The sequence below is a fragment of the Aspergillus melleus genome (assembly GCF_016097325.1).
Source record: "Aspergillus melleus strain CBS 546.65 chromosome Unknown contig1, whole genome shotgun sequence".
Taxonomy (NCBI): Eukaryota; Fungi; Ascomycota; class Eurotiomycetes; order Eurotiales; family Aspergillaceae; genus Aspergillus; species Aspergillus melleus.
The window spans coordinates 454309-477165 of record NW_025763370.1 but is presented as its reverse complement, the minus strand read 5'-3'; the positions used below and the strand labels follow the sequence as shown (position 1 = coordinate 477165).

The 22857-nt window shown below is 50.4% G+C and overlaps 9 protein-coding genes across 9 annotated transcripts; 5 read left to right on the top strand and 4 right to left on the bottom strand.

The window, feature by feature from the left end:
* Positions 1 to 216: 216 nt before the first annotated feature.
* Positions 217 to 3057, top strand: LDX57_000192 (putative glycosyl hydrolase; the record flags this gene model as incomplete). The annotated part of the gene is made up of 2 exons (XM_046081840.1): positions 217 to 1596; positions 1663 to 3057. 2 exons carry the CDS (start codon positions 217 to 219, stop codon positions 3055 to 3057), a joined length of 2775 nt encoding a protein of 924 aa, XP_045937796.1.
* A 188-nt stretch (positions 3058 to 3245) lies between these two features.
* On the bottom strand, positions 3246 to 4986 carry LDX57_000191 (putative general amidase; the record flags this gene model as incomplete). Its single annotated transcript, XM_046081839.1, has 3 exons — positions 3246 to 3361; positions 3410 to 3494; positions 3577 to 4986. The coding sequence occupies 3 exons, from the start codon at positions 4984 to 4986 to the stop codon at positions 3246 to 3248; spliced, it is 1611 nt and encodes a 536-aa protein (XP_045937795.1).
* Positions 4987 to 5460: 474 nt separating this feature from the next.
* On the bottom strand, positions 5461 to 6507 carry LDX57_000190 (sterol desaturase family protein; the record flags this gene model as incomplete). The annotated part of the gene is made up of 1 exon (XM_046081838.1): positions 5461 to 6507. The coding sequence occupies one exon, from the start codon at positions 6505 to 6507 to the stop codon at positions 5461 to 5463; it is 1047 nt and encodes a 348-aa protein (XP_045937794.1).
* Positions 6508 to 7479: 972 nt separating this feature from the next.
* LDX57_000189 (GMC family oxidoreductase) lies at positions 7480 to 9505 on the top strand (the record flags this gene model as incomplete). The annotated part of the gene is made up of 4 exons (XM_046081837.1): positions 7480 to 7868; positions 7916 to 7945; positions 7992 to 8871; positions 8978 to 9505. 4 exons carry the CDS (start codon positions 7480 to 7482, stop codon positions 9503 to 9505), a joined length of 1827 nt encoding a protein of 608 aa, XP_045937793.1.
* Positions 9506 to 10391: 886 nt separating this feature from the next.
* Positions 10392 to 11569, top strand: LDX57_000188 (uncharacterized protein). Its single transcript, XM_046081836.1, has 2 exons — positions 10392 to 10879; positions 11011 to 11569. The coding sequence occupies exons 1-2, from the start codon at positions 10606 to 10608 to the stop codon at positions 11286 to 11288; spliced, it is 552 nt and encodes a 183-aa protein (XP_045937792.1). The 5' UTR covers positions 10392 to 10605; the 3' UTR covers positions 11289 to 11569.
* LDX57_000187 (sodium:solute symporter family protein) lies at positions 11570 to 14541 on the bottom strand. The gene is made up of 11 exons (XM_046081835.1): positions 14237 to 14541; positions 14124 to 14187; positions 14018 to 14075; positions 13774 to 13960; positions 13623 to 13722; positions 13485 to 13568; positions 13246 to 13432; positions 12977 to 13198; positions 12596 to 12914; positions 12022 to 12536; positions 11570 to 11968 (listed from the first exon to the last, which is right to left on the bottom strand). The coding sequence occupies exons 1-11, from the start codon at positions 14340 to 14342 to the stop codon at positions 11750 to 11752; spliced, it is 2061 nt and encodes a 686-aa protein (XP_045937791.1). The 5' UTR covers positions 14343 to 14541; the 3' UTR covers positions 11570 to 11749.
* An 834-nt stretch (positions 14542 to 15375) lies between these two features.
* LDX57_000186 (LLM class flavin-dependent oxidoreductase) lies at positions 15376 to 17197 on the top strand (the record flags this gene model as incomplete). The annotated part of the gene is made up of 8 exons (XM_046081834.1): positions 15376 to 15439; positions 15492 to 15632; positions 15694 to 15904; positions 15960 to 15972; positions 16025 to 16084; positions 16135 to 16691; positions 16742 to 16919; positions 16970 to 17197. 8 exons carry the CDS (start codon positions 15376 to 15378, stop codon positions 17195 to 17197), a joined length of 1452 nt encoding a protein of 483 aa, XP_045937790.1.
* Positions 17198 to 17399: 202 nt separating this feature from the next.
* LDX57_000185 (SET domain-containing protein) lies at positions 17400 to 18555 on the bottom strand (the record flags this gene model as incomplete). The annotated part of the gene is made up of 2 exons (XM_046081833.1): positions 17400 to 17642; positions 17710 to 18555. 2 exons carry the CDS (start codon positions 18553 to 18555, stop codon positions 17400 to 17402), a joined length of 1089 nt encoding a protein of 362 aa, XP_045937789.1.
* Positions 18556 to 21638: 3083 nt separating this feature from the next.
* Positions 21639 to 22504, top strand: LDX57_000184 (uncharacterized protein; the record flags this gene model as incomplete). The annotated part of the gene is made up of 4 exons (XM_046081832.1): positions 21639 to 21732; positions 21823 to 22055; positions 22137 to 22211; positions 22289 to 22504. The coding sequence occupies 4 exons, from the start codon at positions 21639 to 21641 to the stop codon at positions 22391 to 22393; spliced, it is 507 nt and encodes a 168-aa protein (XP_045937788.1). The 3' UTR covers positions 22394 to 22504.
* Positions 22505 to 22857: the final 353 nt, after the last annotated feature.

Genomic DNA, 22857 nt, shown 5'->3' with positions numbered 1-22857 from the left:
TTTGCAGGTGACATTGCAGGAATGACGATCTGCGATGTAACCATGCATTGGAAAAGTAACTTGACTGCACTGCAGTCTTGTGCATGAGTCACTTCTCTAACCCTAACTTTCCATTTCCTCCCCGCATTTCCTGCAGGGTTCATATTCAATAATAAATAACAAACATCCCATCTATTTCCCCAGACATCTTTTCTCCACCACCCACCCCAGCCCAAAATGCATCCCAACTTCCTGGTCACACTCACCACCCTTCTAACCCTAACCACCACCACCCTCTCCCTCTCCCCAAACCTCCCTCTCACCTCTTCAGTAACCAAATTACCCATCCCCTCCTGGCATCTCCAATCCTCCCTGCTATCCCCAACTAACCTCTCCTACCTCTCCCACCCCTCAACAAACATCTCCCATCTGACTCCACCATGGCACTTCCTCCCCACCTCCCACGCAACCGTCATGGCTGCTTTCCTCGCAAATAACATCTATAATACCTCGCACCTGTTCTACACGGATAACATGGCCGCGTTAGACGCAAATGATACGCTGTTTCGAGCGCCGTGGCTTTATCGTGCGAGTGTTGATCTCGAGACACCGCGGGCCGGGGAACACGCGTTCCTTGTTATTGATGGCGTCACGTCTAGGGCGGATGTGTATTTTAATGGAAGGAAGGTTGTTGGGAGGGAGGTGTTGAGCGGGTCGTATGTGGGAGGTAAGTTTGAGGTTACGGGGTTGGTTGGTTTGGGTGAGAAGGGGAAGGGGAAGGGGTATACGCATGGGAAAGGAAACGGAAATGGAAGAGGAAATGAAGGTGAAAGTGAGAACGTCGTGTTAATCCAAGTCCATCCGACGAATTATCTGCGTGACTTCGCGCAGGGATTTGTTGATTGGAATCCTTATCCTGCGGACAATGGGACTGGGGTATGGAGGGACGTGGAGGTGAAGAGGACAGGGAAGGTCGTGCTTTCGAAGCCGAGGATATTAACTGATTATATGGGAGTGGTGGAGATGGGGATGAAGGGGACGAAAGAGGTGAAAGTCACTGTGAAAGCGGATGTCGAGAATATGGAGAATGGTCCCGTGCGAGGCACGTTGCAGGGGTATATTCAAGGGGCGGACGGAGACAGTATCGCCAGGCTGGAAAGGGGGTTTACTCTTGAGGGACGTCGGAACAGCACAATCTCTATATCTGTTCCTATCAAAGATCCTCAACTCTGGTGGCCTGCGGCCTGGGGAGCGCAGCCACTGTATACGGTGCATTTGAACGCCTCGGTGGAAGGCGCCGGCGTGTCAGATGTAGCGGATTCAGTGCGATTCGGGATCAGGGCTGTTTCGTCACAGGTGAACGGCCATAATGATACCGAGTTCAGCGTCAATGGACAGCCGTTCCGTGTGCGAGGGGCTGGTTATGCACCGGACTTGTTCCTGCGGTTTGATGTCGACCGCGTCAGAACCATGCTTCGGTATATGCTGGACATGGGACTCAACACTGTTCGATTGGAAGGAAATCAGGAGCACCCGGCGCTGTATGACCTGGCTGACGAGATGGGCCTCATGGTCCTGGCGGGTTGGGAATGCTGTGATAAATGGGAAGCTTGGGATGTGAGTTCCTTCTTTTATACCTCGTATCTATTTTCGACAGGATGACAGACTAACGAAAGAAATCAGTACAACGACGACGCCAAAGGCATCAAATGGACCGAGCCCGACTACACAACCGCCTACAACTCCATGCTCCACGAAGCAGCCATGATGCAACCCCATCCCTCTCTCCTCGGCTTCCTAGTTGGATCCGATTACTGGCCCAACGACCGCGCCACGGACCTCTACCTCTCTGCCCTGCATCGCATGGACTGGACCATGCCTGTGATCGCCTCAGCCTCGAAACGCGGCTACCCCGACGCATTAGGACCCTCGGGTATGAAAATGGACGGCCCCTACGACTGGGTGCCCCCGAACTACTGGACTGGCGACCAATACGGCGCGGCATTCGGGTTTGGATCCGAGCAGGGTTCCGGAGTCGGGACGCCTGAGCTCTCCAGTCTACGGGAATTCTTATCGCCTCGTGATCTGGACAGTTTGTGGAAAGAGCCGAATAAGAACCAATACCACATGTCGCGATACGACTCAAGTTTCTACAACCGAGGCATCTACAATAAAGCCCTGTTTGGACGCTACGGCCATCCCACCAGTCTAGAAGACTATGTGAAAAAGGCACAGATGATGGATTACGAGGCCACGCGCGCGGAGTTCGAAGGGTTCGCGATGCGTCAGAACGCGAGTCGCCCCGCGACCGGCGTGGTGTATTGGATGCTGAATAGCGCGTGGCCGAGTCTTCATTGGCAGCTTTTTGATTATTATTTGCGTCCGGCGGGGGCGTATTTTGGGACCAAGGCGGCGGCGAGGTTGGAGCATGTCGCGTTTGATTATACGGATGGGGGTGTGTATCTGATTAATCATTTACTTGGGGAGAAGGGAGACATGACTAGGTCGGTGCAGGTTGATCTCGTGGGTAGGGATGGGGGATATATTTGGGGACAGAATGTGACGACTCAGACGGTGCCGAATGCATCGAAGATGGTGGCGAAGGTGGCTGGGTTGAAGAGTATACGGGACGTTGCGTTCCTGCGCCTGATACTGCGCGATGGAGATGCTATACTCAGTCGGAATGTCTATTGGCTCTCAGCGAAGAGTGACGAGTTGGACTGGGATAAGTCAAATTGGTACACGACGCCGACGAAGCAGTTTGCAGATTTCTCGGCCTTGGGGCGCATGCCTACTGCGAAGGTCAAGACGAGCATTCAGGTACTGAGCGCGAAGAACGGGCGCAACAGGATCGAAGTGACGATGACAAACGAATCCCCTGTTCCAGCTGTCTTCTTGCACCTGGCAGCTCTGGACCCAGCCACAAGGGAGGAAATAACCCCCGTTTACTGGTCGGATAATTATGTGACGTTGCTTGCGAGGGAGAAAATCAAGCTAACGGTGGAGGTGAATAGTACGGAGTGGATGATCATGTTGACTGGAAATAATGTGGACAATCTAGTCTTGGGACACGACTAGATATTGGGTGATCTATTGTTTTTGATATACGACACATGCTACCGACAGATATTCGTTGTCTCAACGTTGGAAAAGTCTTGCTATATAGCTTTAACTTGGCGGAATGAACTGTATGTTGAATCGCTTGCTACTCGCTCTCAATTGGTTCAAATGGCTTCACATGTTGAAAGAATAACTAGAGTCCCATCTTAAGCCTTCAGGATCTGCTCAATTTGTCTAACATGTTGCGCGAGCTTCTCATCCTGTAGTCGTCGTCCAATGAGTTGGACATGGCAAGGAGCGCCTTCAATCTCTGTTGGTTTATCTGCAGTATATTAGCATGGCACATGGTAGGCTTGATGGTGGGAAATACAGGGTGGCTTGTAATCAATGTCTCTGACGAACGGCGCATCAGCCTTCTCGTCAGCACGGCCGAAGGGGAGTATGCATGCGGGATACTGTGAGATTTATCATTAGCACTTGCACCCAATGCAGCATACAGGGTAGGTGAGCAGTCGTGACAAGGGAAAATAGACTAACATCCAACAAGTTGGGCATCGTCGTATAAAGTCCATTGTCGTACGTATCATGCGGCACCGCACAACTCTGAAATCCCGGCGAAAGGATAACGTCCACCTTATTCTCGACGTAGGCCTTTCTCATCGCCTCTGCCAGCTCGATCCGCTTCGTGTTCATATCATATAGATTGCGTAGCGTGGGTTCAGGCATTTCCATCCCACCACCAGTCCCGATCACTGCGAGCGACGGAATAAACGGTTCCTCGCCGCGCAGGATGTGCGAGAAAAGCGTCTTGTCAGGGTCCATGCCGAAGTACTGGAATGTGAGACGCGCGATGTCCATCAAAGAAGGTGTCTTTCCGGAAAAATTGACAATAGTGTGTCCTGCCTCAGCCAGCTTCGCCGCTGCCTGCGTCAACGCCCGATGCATTGACGGATGAAGCGGATATGCCTGATCCTCATGGAGCAGACCGATCCTCAACGGCTCGGATCGATCAGGCTGCTCACGCCAGGGAATCGGGAGCGCAATATCATCGAGATCCTCCGGGTGTCCCTCCGTGATAACACGCAGCAACATTTCAGCGTCGCGAACGGAATGACACAACGGTCCCGCCACCGGCACCACGCCCACCAGCCCGGGCCTCCCAGGGGTCGTCTGCCCCCCATACGGGACCCTCCCGACACTCGGTTTAAAGCCGACCAGCCCGCAACACAACGCCGGGATACGAATCGAGCCCGCTACATCCGTGCCCACGCCCAGAATCGACCCCCTCATAGCTACCAACGCCCCTTCGCCGCCGGTACTACCTCCCGCCGTCAAGTTCCTGCGATGTGGGTTCAACACCCGCCCGAACACATTGTTATGCGAGTCCGCGGTCATCATCGTCTGCGGGATATTCGTCTTCACGTAAAGCACGGCCCCCGCTGCGAGGAGGATGTCCACGACGGCCGCGTTCCTTTGCTGTGGCGGGTTCTCGAGGAACGAAATAAACCCTAACGTGGTATGCTGGCCGATTACATTGAACGAGTCTTTCAGACTAATAGGCAACCCATGCAGGGGACCCACGGTCTTGCCTGTGCGCGCGAGATGCTCGTCGAGAAACTTGGCTCGCTCTAGCGCCTCGTCGAAAAACGTCTCCGTGAGACAGCATATGAGCTGTTGGGCGATCGCGGCCCGTTTGCTGAATGCCGTTGTTACTTCTACGGCGGTGTATTCGCGCGCGCCGAGCTTTGAGAGCATAAGGGTGGCATCCTTTGTTTCGGTGATTTCTAGTTCGCGTGGGGATAGAAGCCCGCTGGCGCGTGGGATGCCGAGGACGTTGGAGTCGGTGGTGAGTGCGGAGAGAGTGGAGTCGGGGAGACGCCAGTCGGAGGGGATTTTGGACGCCGCAGCGAGGCGTTTGATTTCGGCTTTTTCCTGCCAGGTGGTCATCTTGGGGATTTATGCGCTATCTGCTTTGCAGGTATGTTGTTGGTGGTGAGGTTGGAGCGATTTAGGTTGTAAATGCGGAGGGGGAGTTATGCGGAGGGGTAATGCATCTCTTATATTGGTATGGATAAACCGGGGAAGGATCCCTCGGGTAGAATTAAGTGGAGATGTTGATATATCATAACCCAATGATATGGGTTCGTCCATCTGGGCAATGCGCGATGATGTGTCCGCAAGTATCCGGCCAGTCGTGCAGCCGGGATTATGTTGTGGTTTATGGATTAGTCGATGGAAGGATTTTCCGAGAGAGCAGAGTCATCATAACATTCATAGATTAAATACATCGCAAGTGCCAAAAGAAGGTGCGCGAAGCAGTTTAGACATAACAGGGAAATTCAAAATCACCAATCGGGTATAAACTCGAGACCACCATATCTTTATGTGCATTCAACACCACGCATCAAATCGAAAGAAACTTCAGATAAGAGGCATGGAGACTCGGTTGTCCGGGTCGATGTTTTCTTTATAACACTCCACACGAGGGCCGCAGGTGCCAAAGATCCGGTCCCAGAGGCGAGTCTGCTTTCCGTAGTTGGCACTCTTCTTCCAGCCGCGACGGTGGTGGAGGTCATGATCCTCGATAACCAGTTCGGCGTCGAAGAGTCGCAAAGCCCAAGACAGCGTGTTAGGAGGCACGGCAAGAAGACGTAGCCCGCTGTGGCCGGCCAACTCGGCAAACATAACGTATTGATGGCAGATCCACCACTCATAGAAGCCCATCGGCATGCCCATCAATTTCATACTGAAGTATGTGAGTAGAGGGATACCGGCAATATCGAAGAATTCTTGCTCCGTGTCCGCATAGAGGGTCAACAGCGGGTTGGGGTGTTTGGTGAGGTGGTGCGTGCGGTGGTACTTCCAGAGCCCTCCGATCTCGTGCATCAGCCGGTGATACCAGTAGAACCAGAAGTCGAGAATAATGCCATAGAGCCCGATCTCCAACGGCAGCCAGGCCCAGTTCATCGAGCCCGGCGCCTGAGTGCTGCGGTAACTGAGGAACACGGTGAAGACCGGTCGGAAGGTCGAAGTCGAAATGAGCGAATGGGCGACTTTTGCCACACCCACGTCGGGCACGCCGTCACGCTCGTGCTGATCACCGTCAAGGAATCCGAGGACATGGCCGAGACGGCGAAGGACTTGGATTTCGTGAATAGCGATGGCCTTGAACGCGATGCTGTAGAACACAAAAGCGGCCAGCGGGCTCAAGTTGCGCCCGGTATAGGCGGTATAAACGTGATGAATCGCCAGCGGAATAAAGGAATGAACCAGGACCCAGCGGTGCAGATGCCACTCGGGCACCCACGGTACCTTATCCTCCTTAGGATGGATAGGTATCTCCTTGTCCAAGATGGAGGGATGGATGCCGAGAATTTCGTAGAACCAGTGAGAGAGAGTCCACTCGCCGCGATCCAGGCGACGCCATGTGGACTTCATCGAGTCCCTGGGATTGGGTTGGAAAGCCATGGTGATGCGGGGAGTTGATTGAGATGATATCTGAGCCCCCTCCCCGCGGGGGATGCGAGGCATGGTTTATATTCGCGCCATTCGGCCGTTGAGGCTACTCTCGGCATGTGAAATTGTGGGTGAGAGCGTGGAAATTCACTGCAGATCATCCAGCAAAAACTGGAACAACACGAGATTGCGATGAGATAACGATTAAATCAGACCATCGTGGACCGTTTCGCAGTTCCACCCCCCTTCGTGGGCCTCGGGAACATATGAATGACTCTGGGCGAACCCCAACAGATTCCATGTTTTCCGAGTGATGGAGGTGATGGGCTCGCTTCTAATCATCTGCACGCTGACCGAGCGTGCACGGAAGACTTGCCAGACGAGAGAGCGATCCAATGGTTCCTGACTGCGACGGGCTAAAATTTGGGTCGCGAGAGACGAACCAATAACCATTTCCGCTTGGGGTAATCAGGGGTCGATCTACACCCCACTCGCGCCCAAAAATGGTAATGGTTGCGATGGGCTAATTTGCAATCCTGGGCCATAGCAGATTCTGGTATCGTCCATGATTCGATCGCTGGCAGGCATCGCAGTTCTTGTTTTGGGTTCTTTTTCGTTGGGGTGCGGTGACTTCACGTGCTGATCCGAGCCCTGAGATGGCAGATGAAATGGCCTCATGTGGCAGACGCAACGCTCTCACTCTCGGGAAGTCAAACAGGCGGCAGCATAATTGACGGAGTTCACCGTGGCTAGCTGGAGTGACGGTTGCAATGTTCATGTGTAAAGCAAGTAGTTCTTTGCCGTTGGAGTCAATGGGCAGGTGCGGCCGGTGGTGACTGCCTCAACAGCGCACTCGGCCGCCTGATAGACGTCACTCGTCCTGCAGTGCAGGACCAATTTGCCCGCGCGTGTCGTCTTGCATCCACGCTGTGGCAAACGGACTCATGAGTATCTCGTCAGTGCCAATCATCCGAGTCTCAGATTATGCGTGTCTTGACCGATAGCAGCGGCCTAGTCCGCGTGGTCCTCTGCATGTTCCTCATACTCGAGTCCCTCGTACAAGCCCTTGCCGTCGATGCTCCCGACACAGACGACGATCCTCGGACATATGATTATATTGTTGTTGGGGGAGGAACTGCTGGCATCGCATTGGCCACACGGCTGACGCAGAAGGCCTTCAGCGTGGCCTTGGTCGAGGCGGGTGGATACTATCAATCTCTGTCACTGGCTGCCATACCAGGGAGTGACTTACTCCGAGTCGGCTCGCGGCCACATTTTCGATCGCTGATTGACTGGGGATTCGTGACGCGCCCTGAACCCGGTGCCAACATGCGGTATATCCACTATGCCAGAGGGCGATGTCTAGGCGGATCGTAGGTCATCCATGGTTTCTTGTAGACTGGAATTAATTGATCTGTAGCTCTGCACTCAACTTTATGATATACCAGAGGTATGTTTATCTGACCCGAGGCGATCTATTGCTGAAAACGAATTAGACCCACGCGCGACTCGATGGCCGAATGGGCAGCAGCTGTGAACGACAGTAGCTATACCTGGGACCGTGTTTTGCCGTACTTCAAGCGCACCGTTCATTTTACACCTCCTAATACCCTCGCTCGATTCCCGAATGCCACACCCAGCTATGACCCCCGCGCGTACGAACCAAGCGGAGGCCCTCTCGAGGTATCATTTGCCAACTATGCCATGTCTTTTTCCACGTGGATGAAACTCGGAATGAATGCTATTGGCATTGAGGATATACAGGACTTCAACGCAGGGTCCTTGATCGGAACACAGTACTGCACCGTGACTGTTCGGCCGCCAGACGAGACCCGCAGCAGCTCACAAACCTCCTTCCTTGGGAAAGTAAAACCCCCTTCAATGGAAATATTCCTCTATACAGTCGCTCAGAAGATACTCTTCGATGATAAAAAACGTGCCATCGGTGTGTTAGTCACAAACAAATCGTCTGTCCCATTTGAACTGCATGCACGCAGAGAAGTGGTGGTGTCCGCGGGTGCTTTCCAATCGCCGCAGCTCTTGATGGTGTCGGGCATAGGTCCGGCTGATACACTCAAAGATCGTGGCATCCCGGTACTTGCAGACCGTCCAGGTGTGGGACAAAACATGTGGGATCATCCCTTCTTTGGACCTTCCTTCCGGGTCGAAGTAGCCACCTTCACCGATTTTGTCAACGACCTCTGGTTCTTTTTTCAACAGGTTATCAAGTGGTTTTTCCTCGGTCGCGGAATGGGGACCAGTCCTGGTGCAGATTATCTGGCATGGGAAAAGATTCCCGACAGTTTGCGATCCGGCTTTTCCAACAAAACCTTGACCGATTTGAGTCGATTTCCGTCAGACTGGCCCGAGGCCGAGGTATGAGCAATTTCTATAGTTGCCGTCTTGTCCGGAAATTTGGTGCACGGAGAAGTGCGAACGTGCTGACCAAGAAATCACCGAGTAACTAATTTTATTCCCCTAGTACATGTCTGGGCCTGGGTATCTAGGCTCGTTCTCAGACCCTGTTATTGACCAACCCAAGGATGGGTATCGCTACGCGTCAATGCTAGCCGTACTAGTTGCCCCTACCTCGCGCGGCAATATAACGATCCGGTCGGCAGACATGGATCATGCCCCAATTATCAGTCCTAACTGGCTGGACAGCGAGTCCGACCAGGAAGTTGCAATTGCCATGTTCAAGCGCATCCGTGAAGCGGCCACCAGTGCGGCTATGGCGCCGGTCATGGTAGGACCTGAATATGACCCAGGCAGACACGTTGCAACCGACGATGATATCCTCGAGTACATTCGGAATAGCCTGATGACGATATGGCACCCTGCTTGCACATGTAAGATGGGAAGACCAGATGACCCTCTGGCCGTTGTAGACAGTCAGGCGCGTGTCTATGGAGTGGAAGGCCTGCGAGTTGTAGACGCCAGTGCGTTTCCAATCTTGCCACCGGGACACCCACAGTCCACCGTCTGTGAGTTGATTGACCATTCCTACTAAACAATTGTTGATTCTCGAGCAGATATGCTGGCCGAAAAAATATCAGACGCCATAGTCTATGGAGATATGCTGTAATCCGTAAGTTTCAGAACTTTGCATGTTAGTCAGCTACCTAACTTGAAATGCTAATCTAAGTGAAAAATATGACGCTTGGTACCTTGAAATTAGGTGTCTTCTTCATAGAGTCTCTGTTTTCTCAAGATTTGTGTCCTGGCATTAGTGACTTGCGGGTGTTAATTACCACCGAGCCTTCCCTCGATCTCAGTTCATGCCATAGCCTTGAACTGTTGGTGGAACTTTAGTTTACGAATTGCCCTTATTGACATCATTAATGTCAAAGTAGATCACTGCTCAGATCTAACACTGGTGCCTGTTCGTGAATTGGAATGTAACGTGGGTCCAAAATAAAGCACAGCCACATTCAAATGTATGAGATCAAGCATCTACGGTGTACAGTCAGAAAATAGTTGATATCTCCGAATATTGCAGTCTACCCCACAGAAGGCAAGAATGGTTCGGGAGTGAGCGGCTACTACCGCCACCGTGAGACTTCCGATATATAAATTTCCCATCTCTAATTTTCACAATATACTCCCTAAAAATGAGGTTTGAACCGAATATCAAATAGACCAAGAAACTTCTGAAAACAGAAGAAGAGACATTCTACACCGGAGTATATTTTCCAGCGGTGTGCGATCGAGCGAACAGCGTAGTTGAAGTAGGCAACCGAGTTCTGTTAATCAAAGTTGGGGGCCAAACCGGTGGCGGACCCAAATCACTCCACTACGCGCGCCAAAACAAAACCAACAAACAGCCATAGGACCCAATGAGGCTTAATTGTAAATCAACTTGTCTGTTAGTCTTGAATCAAGTTGCCTCCGCACTAGGCAGACCCTTAACTCTGCACATTGTGCACAATTCTAAGCAAGTGGCAGTTGATTTCGAGCTTGTTGCCATAGGAGATCTGATCCGATCTTCCCGCCGACTAGTATCACTTCTCCAGCGGACTAACATATAAATAGCTTCGACAACCCTACTTTCGAACTCATGATTTCTCCACTGTTGAATACATCATTTCTTCCTCAAACAGTCAAATCAAAATGAAACTCCTCACCACGCTCACAACCGCCTTCACAACGGCGACTCTCCTTTCCACCGCCGGCGCCTATGAATGGGACGCTGCCGCTGAGAAATGGGCCGGCGGCGATTTCTTCACGCAATATGCGCCCGATGTCGTCGAGGGGTCGTGGGGAAAGCTACTGGTCGATGAGAACCAGGAATGTTACATTGTGTTGAATGAGATTTTCAACTGCCAGGGTCGTTCGAAACCGTTTGCTACGTATAATCCGAAGACGGGGTATTGTGATGCTTTTGGTAAGTGGCACTGCTTTTTTCTTCATGTTGCTGCAATATGGGAGTCAATGGCGGTTGTTGTTTAATCCGAGGGGATGTATGCATGTGGTTCTGATCATGTTGAACTAACTCGATTGATTCCTCTACTACAGATGGCGCCGAGCCCATGACTGCCCCCATCTGCGGAGGATACATTTGGTTCTTCGGACATGACGGCAAAGAGAAGATGGTGCCGCCGACCTACAGGCCCTACAACGTCTCAGCTGGAGATCTTTTCATGAAGAGTAAACGGCGGGAGGTGAACCTGGACCCATTTCATCTTGGAAAGGCTGGGTGCGGGTTCAATGCTATCTACAAAGATGGCGAGTATCAGGGTTTGAATGAGGATTGTGGGTTGGTGCGGAAGCCTGTTGGAAAGTGGACTGGCTAGATTGGGGGAGCTTGTTTGTGAGAACGGAAGGGGGATGTCGCTGTGGTTTTACCTACATTGTGTCAAGGGTTGGGCTTTGACGAGATCAAAGGCTTTTTGAGGTACGTGGTGGAGGTACTCATGCTGCGCCGTTGGGTTGACGGATAACGCTCGATTGTGGAAGGCTGTTCGAGTGTTAACGAGAAAAGACTGGATGAATTGATTAGCGATATCTAATGAGTGAACAAGAAAAATGAAAAACTCAAATGGCTGGCGAATTGAGCTGGCGCTTTGAGAAAGACAGACTCTTCTATTAACAATTATTTCTTCGCTACATAGACGTATTCTGCTTTTCCACGGCAGCTGAAATGGAATAGCTTCACCATTATCCGCGGACATAAACGTGAGAGATCTAGAAAATTGCCCCATGATTTAAACCTGCTCGTATCGTTCTGCGCCAGAATCCCGGATTGTAACATAGTTTAGATGCCCTCCTTATCCACCTCCTGAACTCCCGTAACAGACGGCGATGACGGCGTCTCAGTCCCCTCATCATCATACGTCCATGTACCTCTTCCACGTAACCCGCGGTAAACCTGCGCAATCTGCTGGATACCCCCATCAAAGATAGGATAGAAGATAGCAATGAGTGTTGTTCCCCAAAGCCAGATAATCGCCACAATAATCCACGCAGAGAAGAACTATATCCAATCAGTATCTGGTTTAGTAGCATAGTGGAGCAAGTAAAACATACCCCCTTTCCAAACACATAATTCGATCCATACATAGGTAGCGGCCAGATAACCCAATGACCCAAGAATGTCGCTATGGACCAGAAGGCTGCAATGCGACCCCATCGTTTGAGTTCTTTTGTCTCGGGGATGGATGCGCTCCTTGGTCCAGTCTCGATGTTATTCTCGTGTGGACCGTGCTCATTATGCACGGTCGTCAGATCACTGTTCAGTTTCTCAAGCGCGAGTTTCTCCTTTCTGAACTCCGACCAGTCGTATTTCTGTGGTCTGATCAAGGTAATCACTACCGAGTACAAGATCGGCGAGCATGCCGATGCCACGGTTCCATAGACACAGGGTAGGATTTGGCCGGTTGCTGAGACGGAAACTGCGCCGTAGAAATGCTGCGCAGTGCCGAGCCAGACGCCAATACCTGTGGCCATACCTAGAATGGGCGAGAGGATCGCTGCCGCTTTGCTTTGGCGACACCAGAGGATAGTGAACGCCATAGGGAAGATCCCGGGACAGGTTACCACGCCTGGTCATATTAGTATTTTCCTTTGTTTATAATGAACAGATTTCGAGGAGACTACCCACCGAGCATATACAACGTCCATCCGAGATCAATGCCGACGTAATGCAACATCGTGCTAAATCCCGCAGAGAAAGCAGCGAAGAATATAACTCCGAAGTGGCTAGCACGGATGATATCCCGGTCGGATGCGTTCCGGTTGAAATATTGTCGATAGACATCGAAACTCAGGATAGAGCTAACCGCGATAACTTGGGCAGACAGGGTGGACGTCACAGCCATGAAGGTCATAAGTAGTATGGCTGCCGCGCCTCCTTTGCCTGCGATTGTCATTGCTGCGTAGGGTAGGACGAGGCCGTTGCTAACTTCGGTTGTTGTCATTCTCTATTTGGAAATGGCATTGTCAATTTTGTGCGCGACCGGACGGAGAGAACAAGTTCCCTTACCCGAGGATAAGTAGGAAATGATGAACTATTCTCAAGTCCAAGAGCGAGCGAGCTCATGATTGTCCCCAAAGCCCATGGGATGGCGAAGTATGCGACACCTCCGATCGTATAACCGGGTACGACTGACGATGGGGCAGCTGAGAAGGCCTTGATGAAGTAACTGGTGTCCATGATGACCAGACCGAAGTTTGAGCAAATGTGCAAAATCCCAAAAAGTATTCCCTGGAACCCATTAACAGTGTCCGTGAATCAATCCTAAACATGCTTACTCCTTTCGATGTCATAGTCAGGTAAGTTCCATTGTGGTTTCCAGCAACCGGATGCCGTTGAGCAGCGGCCTGCACAAGATCGTATAGTTTTCCGACCGACCCGACCTCCTCGTATGTGAATGCTTTGATGGAGAAGTAGCAAGCGATGATTAGGATGATAGCCGTGTGGAAGTAGTCTGTCAAGAAACTGTCGGGGATATCAGACGCTGTTGATGAAGAGGGAGGTCAATTCAACGTACGTTGCTTTAATGCCACCGACGAAAGTGTAAACAGTGACTCCGACCGGCAGCAGGAATGTCGCGGCGATTATGTGCATTCCAGTCCTATCCTGTCAGTTGGAACGTATCCTCATGTCTTATTGAGATACCTTAGCTTACACTGCTGAGATGACCGCAGCCGCGCCGAGCAGCATGTTCGCACATGCGAAAATATTGTTAACCAAGCAAAGGGTCATGAACACGACATGTGCAATTCTCCCTATATTGTGTTAGATAATTGACAGTGCCTGATGACCTTCAACATGCCTACCATAGCGAATCCGAACAACTTCAAGTGAAGTATGAGCTTCAGGGATCTTTCGTTTGCATGATATACCAAGCAAGGCGAAGAAAACGATCATCGGGCTACATCCGGCCGCGAACCAGAATGACCCCGACACGCCGTAGTCGTATCCGACAAAGGAAGACCCGAGCAGCGCAGTCGTCCACAGCCATGACTATGCAGACAGTTAGCCTTTTGCGTTGGTAGTAGTTTTGGGGGTCAGGGGACGTACAGATATCACGGCTGACGCTGTCAATCCCGTTCTCACAGTGCGGTTTGCTGTCATAAACCTGAACTCTCGTTAGTATTGGACGGGCGGATCTTGTTCTAGGCCATACATTTCAGTTTTCTTATTGTCTTCTCCAGTAGTTTTCTTCAGCACTCGGGTAATTAACATCATCACTTGTATCATTAGCCTCTGGAACTCGTAGGTAGAACTGAGAGGTAATACCAAATGCGATGATCAACCCAACCACAACAACAATAACATATCCCACAGCCTGAGAGAGAAGCGGCTGGACTGCCCCATCGCCACTGCGGGCAAGGTTCTGGGCCATCGTCTGCTTGTTGGTGCCGGAGTCGTTCTCTGCAATACCGGTCGGAAAGAGAAGACCTCAAACGCCAGAGAAACAAAGTCAGGCCCCAGGGTGGATATCCTCAGCCTTAAGTAACTCCAACCTCCATAGTACCTGCAAGATCCTGCAGGGGTCTTCACATGGAATAATAGGCTTTGGCCAGTGCATTCTTGGTGTAATCCAGGGCGGCATAGGCCCACAGTGATATGATAAAGAATCGATATGAGGTGCTCACGCGAACCGGACTGGTGGATGAACTTTAGATCTGATTATTTCCACAGCTCCGATGGCATTGCCGAGATAACATCCGTTTGCTATCGGCCGATAGCCCTTGTAGCATGCTATCGAGCGGTAGAGAGCTGAGAATAAGCTGTGTTGAAGCTTCCTGGCGCTAGACGCGAGGACTGTATAGCCTAAGGGATATCTTAGCCTCCCACTTTAAATACCGTTTGTGCCTATGTTACATACACTTGATCTCTGATTGACTTGTTCTACTTGCTTTATTTTGTGCAATATATGTTTTTATTTTCATGGCCCGACATACCTCTGGAGTTCCTCCATTCCCCCGATTCTGCGTCGCGCATTGCGTGATACCGGGAGGAACTGACGATAAAGCGATCAACCGCATTCCAGGGACCGTCGACTCGCCCAATTTTGCACCCCAACTTTATTTCCCTCGCTTTTATTGCAATACCTCCCAATAGGATAATCTGACCATATTAAATAGTCGAAAAAGTCCATGATCTGCGCGTCCTTTGGGGTATTCTCTGCTTGTGTTCATCGTGCGCGTGTGGCGTCATCTCGACCCACTTTGATGCTATGCAGAAGACAGTCTCGCTGTGCCGATGAAGGAGGGGACGATTACATCGTAGCTTCTGAATTCATTGCATACTTATTACCTGGTTCCTGCACTTGGGAAACTCGCGACGAGATTCCAAGCACCGGTGCAGTCGATCGTTGACTTCGTTGTTCCCAAGCTCTATTGTCACGCAATCATAGATACATTCTAGTCATCATGACTGCTCCTGACGCTGCGCAGCCGCGCAAGAAGCTTATTCTAAATGCTTTTGTTGAGATGTGTATGCTTAGCCTCCCTCTTTGAGCCTTAGCCAAAAGTCTCACAGTAAACAGGCAGTGGGCATCAATCCCCCGGTCTGTGGCGTCACCCTGAGGATGAATCGCACCGTTTCAACGATATCGACCACTGGGTTGAATTAGCCAAATTGTTAGAGTCTGCGAAGTTTCATGGTATCTTTATCGCGGATGTACTGGGTTAGTACCTATGAAGGCTGAGAGCTGAACTGTTCTGAACTAATACGAACGGCATGATTAGGTGGCTACGACGTCTACAAGGGCCCCAGGAATCTCGATCCGGCGATTATCTCGGGCGCACAATGGCCTGTCAACGAACCTCTTGCCGTCGTTCCTGCCATGGCAGCGGCAACGAAGAATATTGGATTCGGGGTGACGGTGACCACGACGTATGAGCAGCCTTATCATTTGGCGAGACGGCTGTCGACAGTCGATCATCTTACGAAGGGACGGTAAGTCATGCTCTCGTTACTTCTGTCGCGACATGACTGATTGTATCAATTACAGGATTGGGTGGAACGTAAGTAGTTAGTGCACCAATCCATGCCATCTATGCTGATATAAATCTTCAGGTTGTGACCGGATATCTAGACTCCGCAGCCCGCAATCTGGGCCACGCACATCAACCACATGTACGGACGCATGTGAATTATCACCTTACACTTTCGCTAACACAAGATAGCACGATGACCGCTACGCCGTCGCAGAAGAATACATCAAAGTCGCCTACAAACTCTGGGAATCCTCCTGGCGTTCGGACGCCGTCGTTCTCGATCGCGAACGCGGCATCTTCACGGATCCGGCCCGCGTGCGCGAAATCAACCACGTCGGAAAGTACTTCGAAGTGCCTGGTCCTCATCTCACCCAGCCCAGCCCCCAGCGCACTCCTGTCATCTTGCAGGCTGGTACGTCGAAGGCCGGTAAGACGTTCGCGGCTCAGCATGCCGAAGCGATCTTTGTTGCCGGACACAGTCCTGCCGTTGTGGCGAAGAATATCGCAGAGATTCGCGAGCTGGCGAAAACTGAGTTTGGCCGCGACGGGAAGAGTATCAAGTTTCTGGCACTGCTTTGCCCGGTGTTGGGTAAGACCGAGGAAGAAGCGCAGGAGAAATTCAAATATTTCAGGAGTTTGGGGTCGATCGATGGCGCGTTAGCCTTGTTCGGTGGCTGGACCGGAATCAACCTCGATACGTACGGGGACGATGAGGAGCTACGACATGTCGAGAGTAATGCTATTCGGTATGTTCCGTGTATCTTTACCGAAGAAGGATTTATTGACTTTATTTTAGATCTGCCGTCGAAGGCTGGTCGAAATCCACACCAGGAGTCGCGAAATGGACCAAGTCTACTGTCGGACAACACATCACTGTCGGAGGACTGGGCGCGACTCCCGTGGGAACGCCCCAGCAGGTAGCAGATGAAATGGAACGATGGGTCCAAGAGGCCGACGTTGATGGATTCAACCTGGTGAGTCCACCCTGCTATACATCTGGCATGCGAAACTAACAAGGCTTCAGGCATATGCGGTCAAGCCCGGCTCTTTCAAAGATATCATCGACCTTCTCATTCCCGAACTTCGCCAAAGAGGTCTCTTCTGGGACGACTACGCCGTCGATAAAGGTACTTATCGCGAGAATCTTTACGCGACCGCTGGGCAGAGTGGACCGCCTGCAGATCATCCTGCTGCCAAGTATCGTTGGAATGCTGGAGTGGAGGCTGCGGATCATAAAATTCCTGAGAACTAGCTGCTTGGCTATTGCGGATGATGAATGTATGATGCTACTCATACGAGTTTATAATTTTAGCCGTTTTCAATTGTGGAGCTACAAATGTCTATTTGATGAAGTGATTGTGCATAATGTAGTCGAAATAAAACCGATCGCGCCCATCTCGATGCTCTCGTAGATGCTCCCGCTCTATATACTCAGAATTCGTATTCTCTGTCGTCTATTCGTCATCATCCATAGCTGGAAATGCATCCCAGCTGTTCTCTTCTTCCGGTGCCTCTTCACCAAGGCACCGGTCACATTTGCAAAGAAATCGGAAGGATCTCTGCAGATGATCCCGTCGTTCGCTCAAATCCACAAATTCCGTCAAGTCGAAATACGATATGCAGCATTCCTCGCCGGGCTTGATATCGCGCGACACAACAAATACCATCCTCCCGTCGTTGTCGGGTTTATGAATAATCTAAGAACCATCAGCGTCGTGCTTCATTAATTCGAACAAACAGATTATGAATGTACTTTGGACTTACATTCGGGCTACACGAATGATTTGCTATCGCAGCTCGAGGATACACCGCTGCAGCGAACTGCTCCCCCCTATCAACCGGGGGATCCGGGCATGGGAAAACCCCCGTTTCTCTCGGATAGAGACCGAACGAATTGGCCTCTTCGCGGCATATAAGTGCCAACACGTCTTCGGCGCTCATACCATGCGGTAATGTTGGAGAATCTTTCAGATACTTCTTTACCAGCGTACTCCAGGCGCGCACCTGCGAATGCGCCCACGTCTCAGGCGAGCCACAAAGCGACTCGATAGCTGCCCATCCGGACTTGAAGCGTGGATTCGAGCTGGAACTGAATACCTCACCGCGCTGCAACTCCACAGACCTCGTGGCCAAAATCCGCACGATAAGCCAGAGCATCCCAAACTCGTACTCGCCCCATTTCGAGCGTATCGAGGCGCTGTATTTCTTTAACCAGGTGCACTCGAACGCATGGCGGGTCTGGTCCGCTGCTCGACAACCTTCATTACACCACGCTACATCGGGAATGCAGTTGCTCGGGCATGAGGTGGGTGTCTCCGGCTGCGCGGAGACAATCTTCCGACTGCATTTGGAATTGCTGCATAGGAGGTCCGGACTGGATGCGGGATCGTCAACGACGGGGATTACAGCGTACGGCGCGTCTATTAGAAGTAGTTCGCCTTTGCTTATGGGGTGCGAGGCGAGTAGCTGGCGGCCTTTGAGTGGGTGCGTGCTTTGTGTGAGATAAGCGTGGATCCACGAATCTTGCGAGGATGTGTTTATCGTGACATTTGTAAGGTGCTCTGTTGTAATATGGAGACGTTGCTCTGCTGTTGGTGATAATGATTGCATATTTGGTTGGGCTATCTGGGTGTGGATTGTGTCTGGAGTCCGGACTGAGGGTGTTCAAAACCGGGGTGGCCGCGATGTCTAAATTTTGCGGCACTGAGAATTTTGCCCCCCATTTTTTTTCTCACTGAATGATTGATCAACAAATTTGAATGATCTTATCTTTGCCTCCCGGAGTCCCACTATCTGTGCCGTGGATCTGGGCCCTTTGAGGCCTTCTCAGTGGCTGTGAGGCGCTCCTTAGTGGGACCTTGCTCATTTCTTGGCATCATGAGGCCTTTCGGGGGGTCGTGATTGGCTTAGTTCAAAAGAGGGCGGTTTTCAGTTGAGTATATATATCCTGTCCGTGAGTGCACTCTGTATGAACTGTGTGCCAGGAAAATCATATACCTTTTTTCAAACTTTTCTGTACTTCAATGGGTTGAATCCTTGCTGTTTGCCCGCACGGATTGCACATTTTGCCACTGGTGGACAAGATTCAAAGCTGTTAGAGACAGTTCAAATGAACCGAAAACGCGTTGAAAGTCTTGGGGAAATAAACATCGATCAACACCAATCATATAGCACTCAAAATAACATCTGTTAAAGATAGGGTTCTGGCTATCATGTGTGCCACACGTGGCTGAGAGCTGAGTCAGCCATCCACCGGCGAGAAACCAACAAGCACAAAAGGTTTGTCTGGCGGTGATTAGAAAGGAATTGGAAGGCATGGGACAAGTAGTTGTCCCTGATCCTTCAACGCGGTGGAAGAAATTTCAGTAAGTAATCTGCCGGCGATGGCAATGTATTTCAGATTCGATGTGGGAAGCTCCGTGAAACCAATCACTCCCAATGGTCGTGGAATTTCATGCAAAATGAATTGAGTGAAAGGAAATGGCGAATGAGATGGAAGGGAAACATCAAAGTTTAGGAAGAGGTCGAAGAATGAGGGAAAAAGGGGAAAATCAGGTCTCCAGCAAGATCCTGTTGGAGCCTAAGGCATCTCGGCATCCCGAGATTCGGTAGCTGATGACGGTCTGTACACCGATAGAGAGATTCAACAATCCTGTGTCAATAGACCGCGCCTCAATGGCTCTGATGTCTACAATATCTCCCTTGACTCAATCTCCGGGACCTCCCAGCTCAGTGCGGGATGTTCCACTAATCGACTATCTCGGAGATTCCAACCCGGAGCCTCGGGCGACTCGGCATTCACTATAAAACGGATCTCATTCTAAAGAGCAAGGACATTGTCTCTTGATCAATTTCGATCTTTAGTCTGTCAAAAATCTGATAGAATCACGGACAATGGATTCTCACTCGTTCGGGCAGCCTCCTGAGGCCGTTATTGACAAACTGCCAAATGAGATACTCAGCTACATTTTCGAATACTGTCAGCCGTTCGAGGGACCTTATAGGATAATAAATTCGTGGGTTAGGTTTATGCGTGTCTGTCGACGATGGCACGATGTTGCGGAGAGAGTCCTATACACCCAAATGACTCTGCGCATCGGCGGCAGCTTGAACGCCTTCGCGAACATTGTCATTGAAGAACCAGAGATAGGCAGTCTCGTCCAGTCAGTGGAAATCCTGGACTCTTGCTGGAGCAGTTGTGGGAAACAATTAACACGCAATGTACTACGATCACTGAAGTCTGTCCGCTCACTCACCATACCTATTGGGTTCAGCTTGTCTGACAGAAGTTTTTTCCGCCTGCTGCGAGAAATGCCGTTGACTGAGGTCAAGATAATGGAATTTTCGCGGGTGGATACGATATTTGAGTTCTATGATATTCCAACACTAAAACGCTTGGATTTGGAAAAACGGTTCGAGGCGGCCGATTTCAACGATCGTGATAGAGGGAAATCTTTTTCTTCGATAAAAAGCCTAGATCGCGTCCTACCACCAAGCAAACAGCGAACTTCGACGATTACCAATCTGCGAGTTTGGTGGCCCTACGTTCCTCTTTATGTTACCGAAAGACTCCTATTGTGGCCAGCCAATCTAGAAATTGCCAAACTACTTTGGTTGCCCAGAGGATCTCTAACCTCGGAATACAATTTCCGGTCCTTCTGGAAAATTCTCTCATCGCATGCAGCAAGCCTCAAATCTCTCGAGATAGGGGCCCTACCATTGGCAGACCATGATATCCCGAACTTCTCGCACTTTAGTCGCCTTGAAAAGTTAAACATGTATGCGGGAGATCTCATGGGTATGGACCCTGAAATGGCCGTCCGTATGCTAGCAGCACCGAAACTTGAACGCCTTATTTTGAAGTGTTTAAAGGATTTCGCCTGGGCTCCTAATGCTCTTTTGTGTCTGGAGGAACACCATTACCGCTGGCTTAAAAGTTTTCTCTGCGTTATCAAAAGTTCAGGCAGCATACCTAAGCTGAGGATTATGCAGATTGATAACGTCTCGCTGTCAGCATGGGCCTACGACTTGGAGGTCCCAGCTAAGGAGTGTCGGATACGTCTTGTGCTTATTGAGCGGAGAGGTCTCTTTGGAGAAGACTACAGTGTGATATGTTTTGAATGAATCTTGGCTCGAGTCGACTTTTCACTATTGTACAATGACGGGCACTGATTGGGGTTTATCTGATTCTGGTTTACGGAATTCTATTCCAGAAACCTCTCTTGTCTTTCATATAATTAAATCAGGGAAGACGTTGCTAAAATCGCCTTCAAAAATCGCGTAGGTCATCTCAAGGACCAACATTCCTCTTCGGGCAGTGCTGTTCAGGGCTTCTGGTAGACAAAACAGTCAACCTTCAATCTGTTCCTAGAATCGAAATCTTGAACACACTGCATTTCCTAGTAATAAGGTATATGGAGGGGCGGAATCATGCTTTGTTGAACTGCGGCGCCTCTGTGACTTTGAGCTCATCTAAAATGTTCTTTTTAGACTTTATCGCCCTCTCAATAGAATTGACTTATTATCTAAGACCTAGCACATCGCACGTAATTCCTGCTCCAAATGCGATCTGTAGTGGACACCGGGCAAGCATCCGGCCCTTTCTCCACTCGCGGACGAGGCACCCGGGGCTTTTTCCCCTCATCGGGATAAACCATGCGGGGAGTCCGCCATTTCCCGGGAGCGCATCCGAAATGCTCACCCTTCTTATATCAGATCTATACTTCTACAAGCTCGCTGAATTTGGTCTTGTTCTACGATTGAAACAGCAATTCAAAATAATTAAAAGTGAGTTACTATCTTCTTACTACACCTTTCTTTCAAGTAGAAACACAGCGAAACGCAGGGGTGGCTAACAATTGAATGTCTCGTCAACAGTGTCTAACAACCTCGTTCCTCTCACCGTCATCAAAGGCGCCGGCCACGAGTTCATTCCCCTTCCTCAGGGCGAGAACGCAACGACGGCCGATTTCCACTCCATTCGCACCAAGACCGAGTCTCCCGCTTACTTTACCTCGGGTTTCTACAAAATTGAGGCTGGACCTCAGCGACCGGCACACTACACGTTCGAGGAGACCAAGTACGTCCTGAATGGTCAGATTGATGTTTTGGTATGTCTCTTCTCTTCACGCTACTGTTGTTTACATCTACAAGTCACCAAACAGTTTACTGACGGCAATGTTCATGAATAGGACGAGGCTACAGGAATCACCCACCATCTAGTCCCCGGTGACTTTGCTTTCTTCCACGTCGGATCCAAGGTCAAGGTTTGTCTCGGCCCATTCTTAAGTATTCCAAAAAAATTTTACAAAATAACTCTAACGCAATCTCATTCTATCTCTAGTTCTCCACCAAGTCCTCCGGTTTTGCCTTCTATGCCGTCACCCGGCCGATTCGAGCTCCCCACCCCAACCTGGAGGGCCGGGAGGAGAAGCAGGCCAAGTTGTAAGACATGCATAGCTAGTTAAATACAATCTATAGATAGCGATAGCAATTACGAATCTCAATACTCAAACTCAATCAATTATAGAGACCTACAAAGTATAGGCTAATAGCTGACGCGTCACTTGTCAGAGGTGGACGGGAGAAACATTCAACTTTACTGAAGGCTTCCATAGCAACTATACTGGGCATGAGAGGTTCTTAATTGTTCAAAAGTTCCGCTAGAATTTATGATGATGAGGAAAGCCGGAGCATATCCGACTGAAGAGCAGGCAACAAGGCACTAACGCTAAGCTATATATGGACAAATGCAAGGCAGGTCACGTGCTCGACGTGTTCACAAAAGGCAGTTTCTTGAAGGAAACAGTGTCATAATTCCATTTTCAAATTTCCACTTGGGGTTTCGAGCGTACATGCTGTATTCTCCCCACTGGTGCCAATTATACTGGTCGACACGATGTTCGCTTAGAC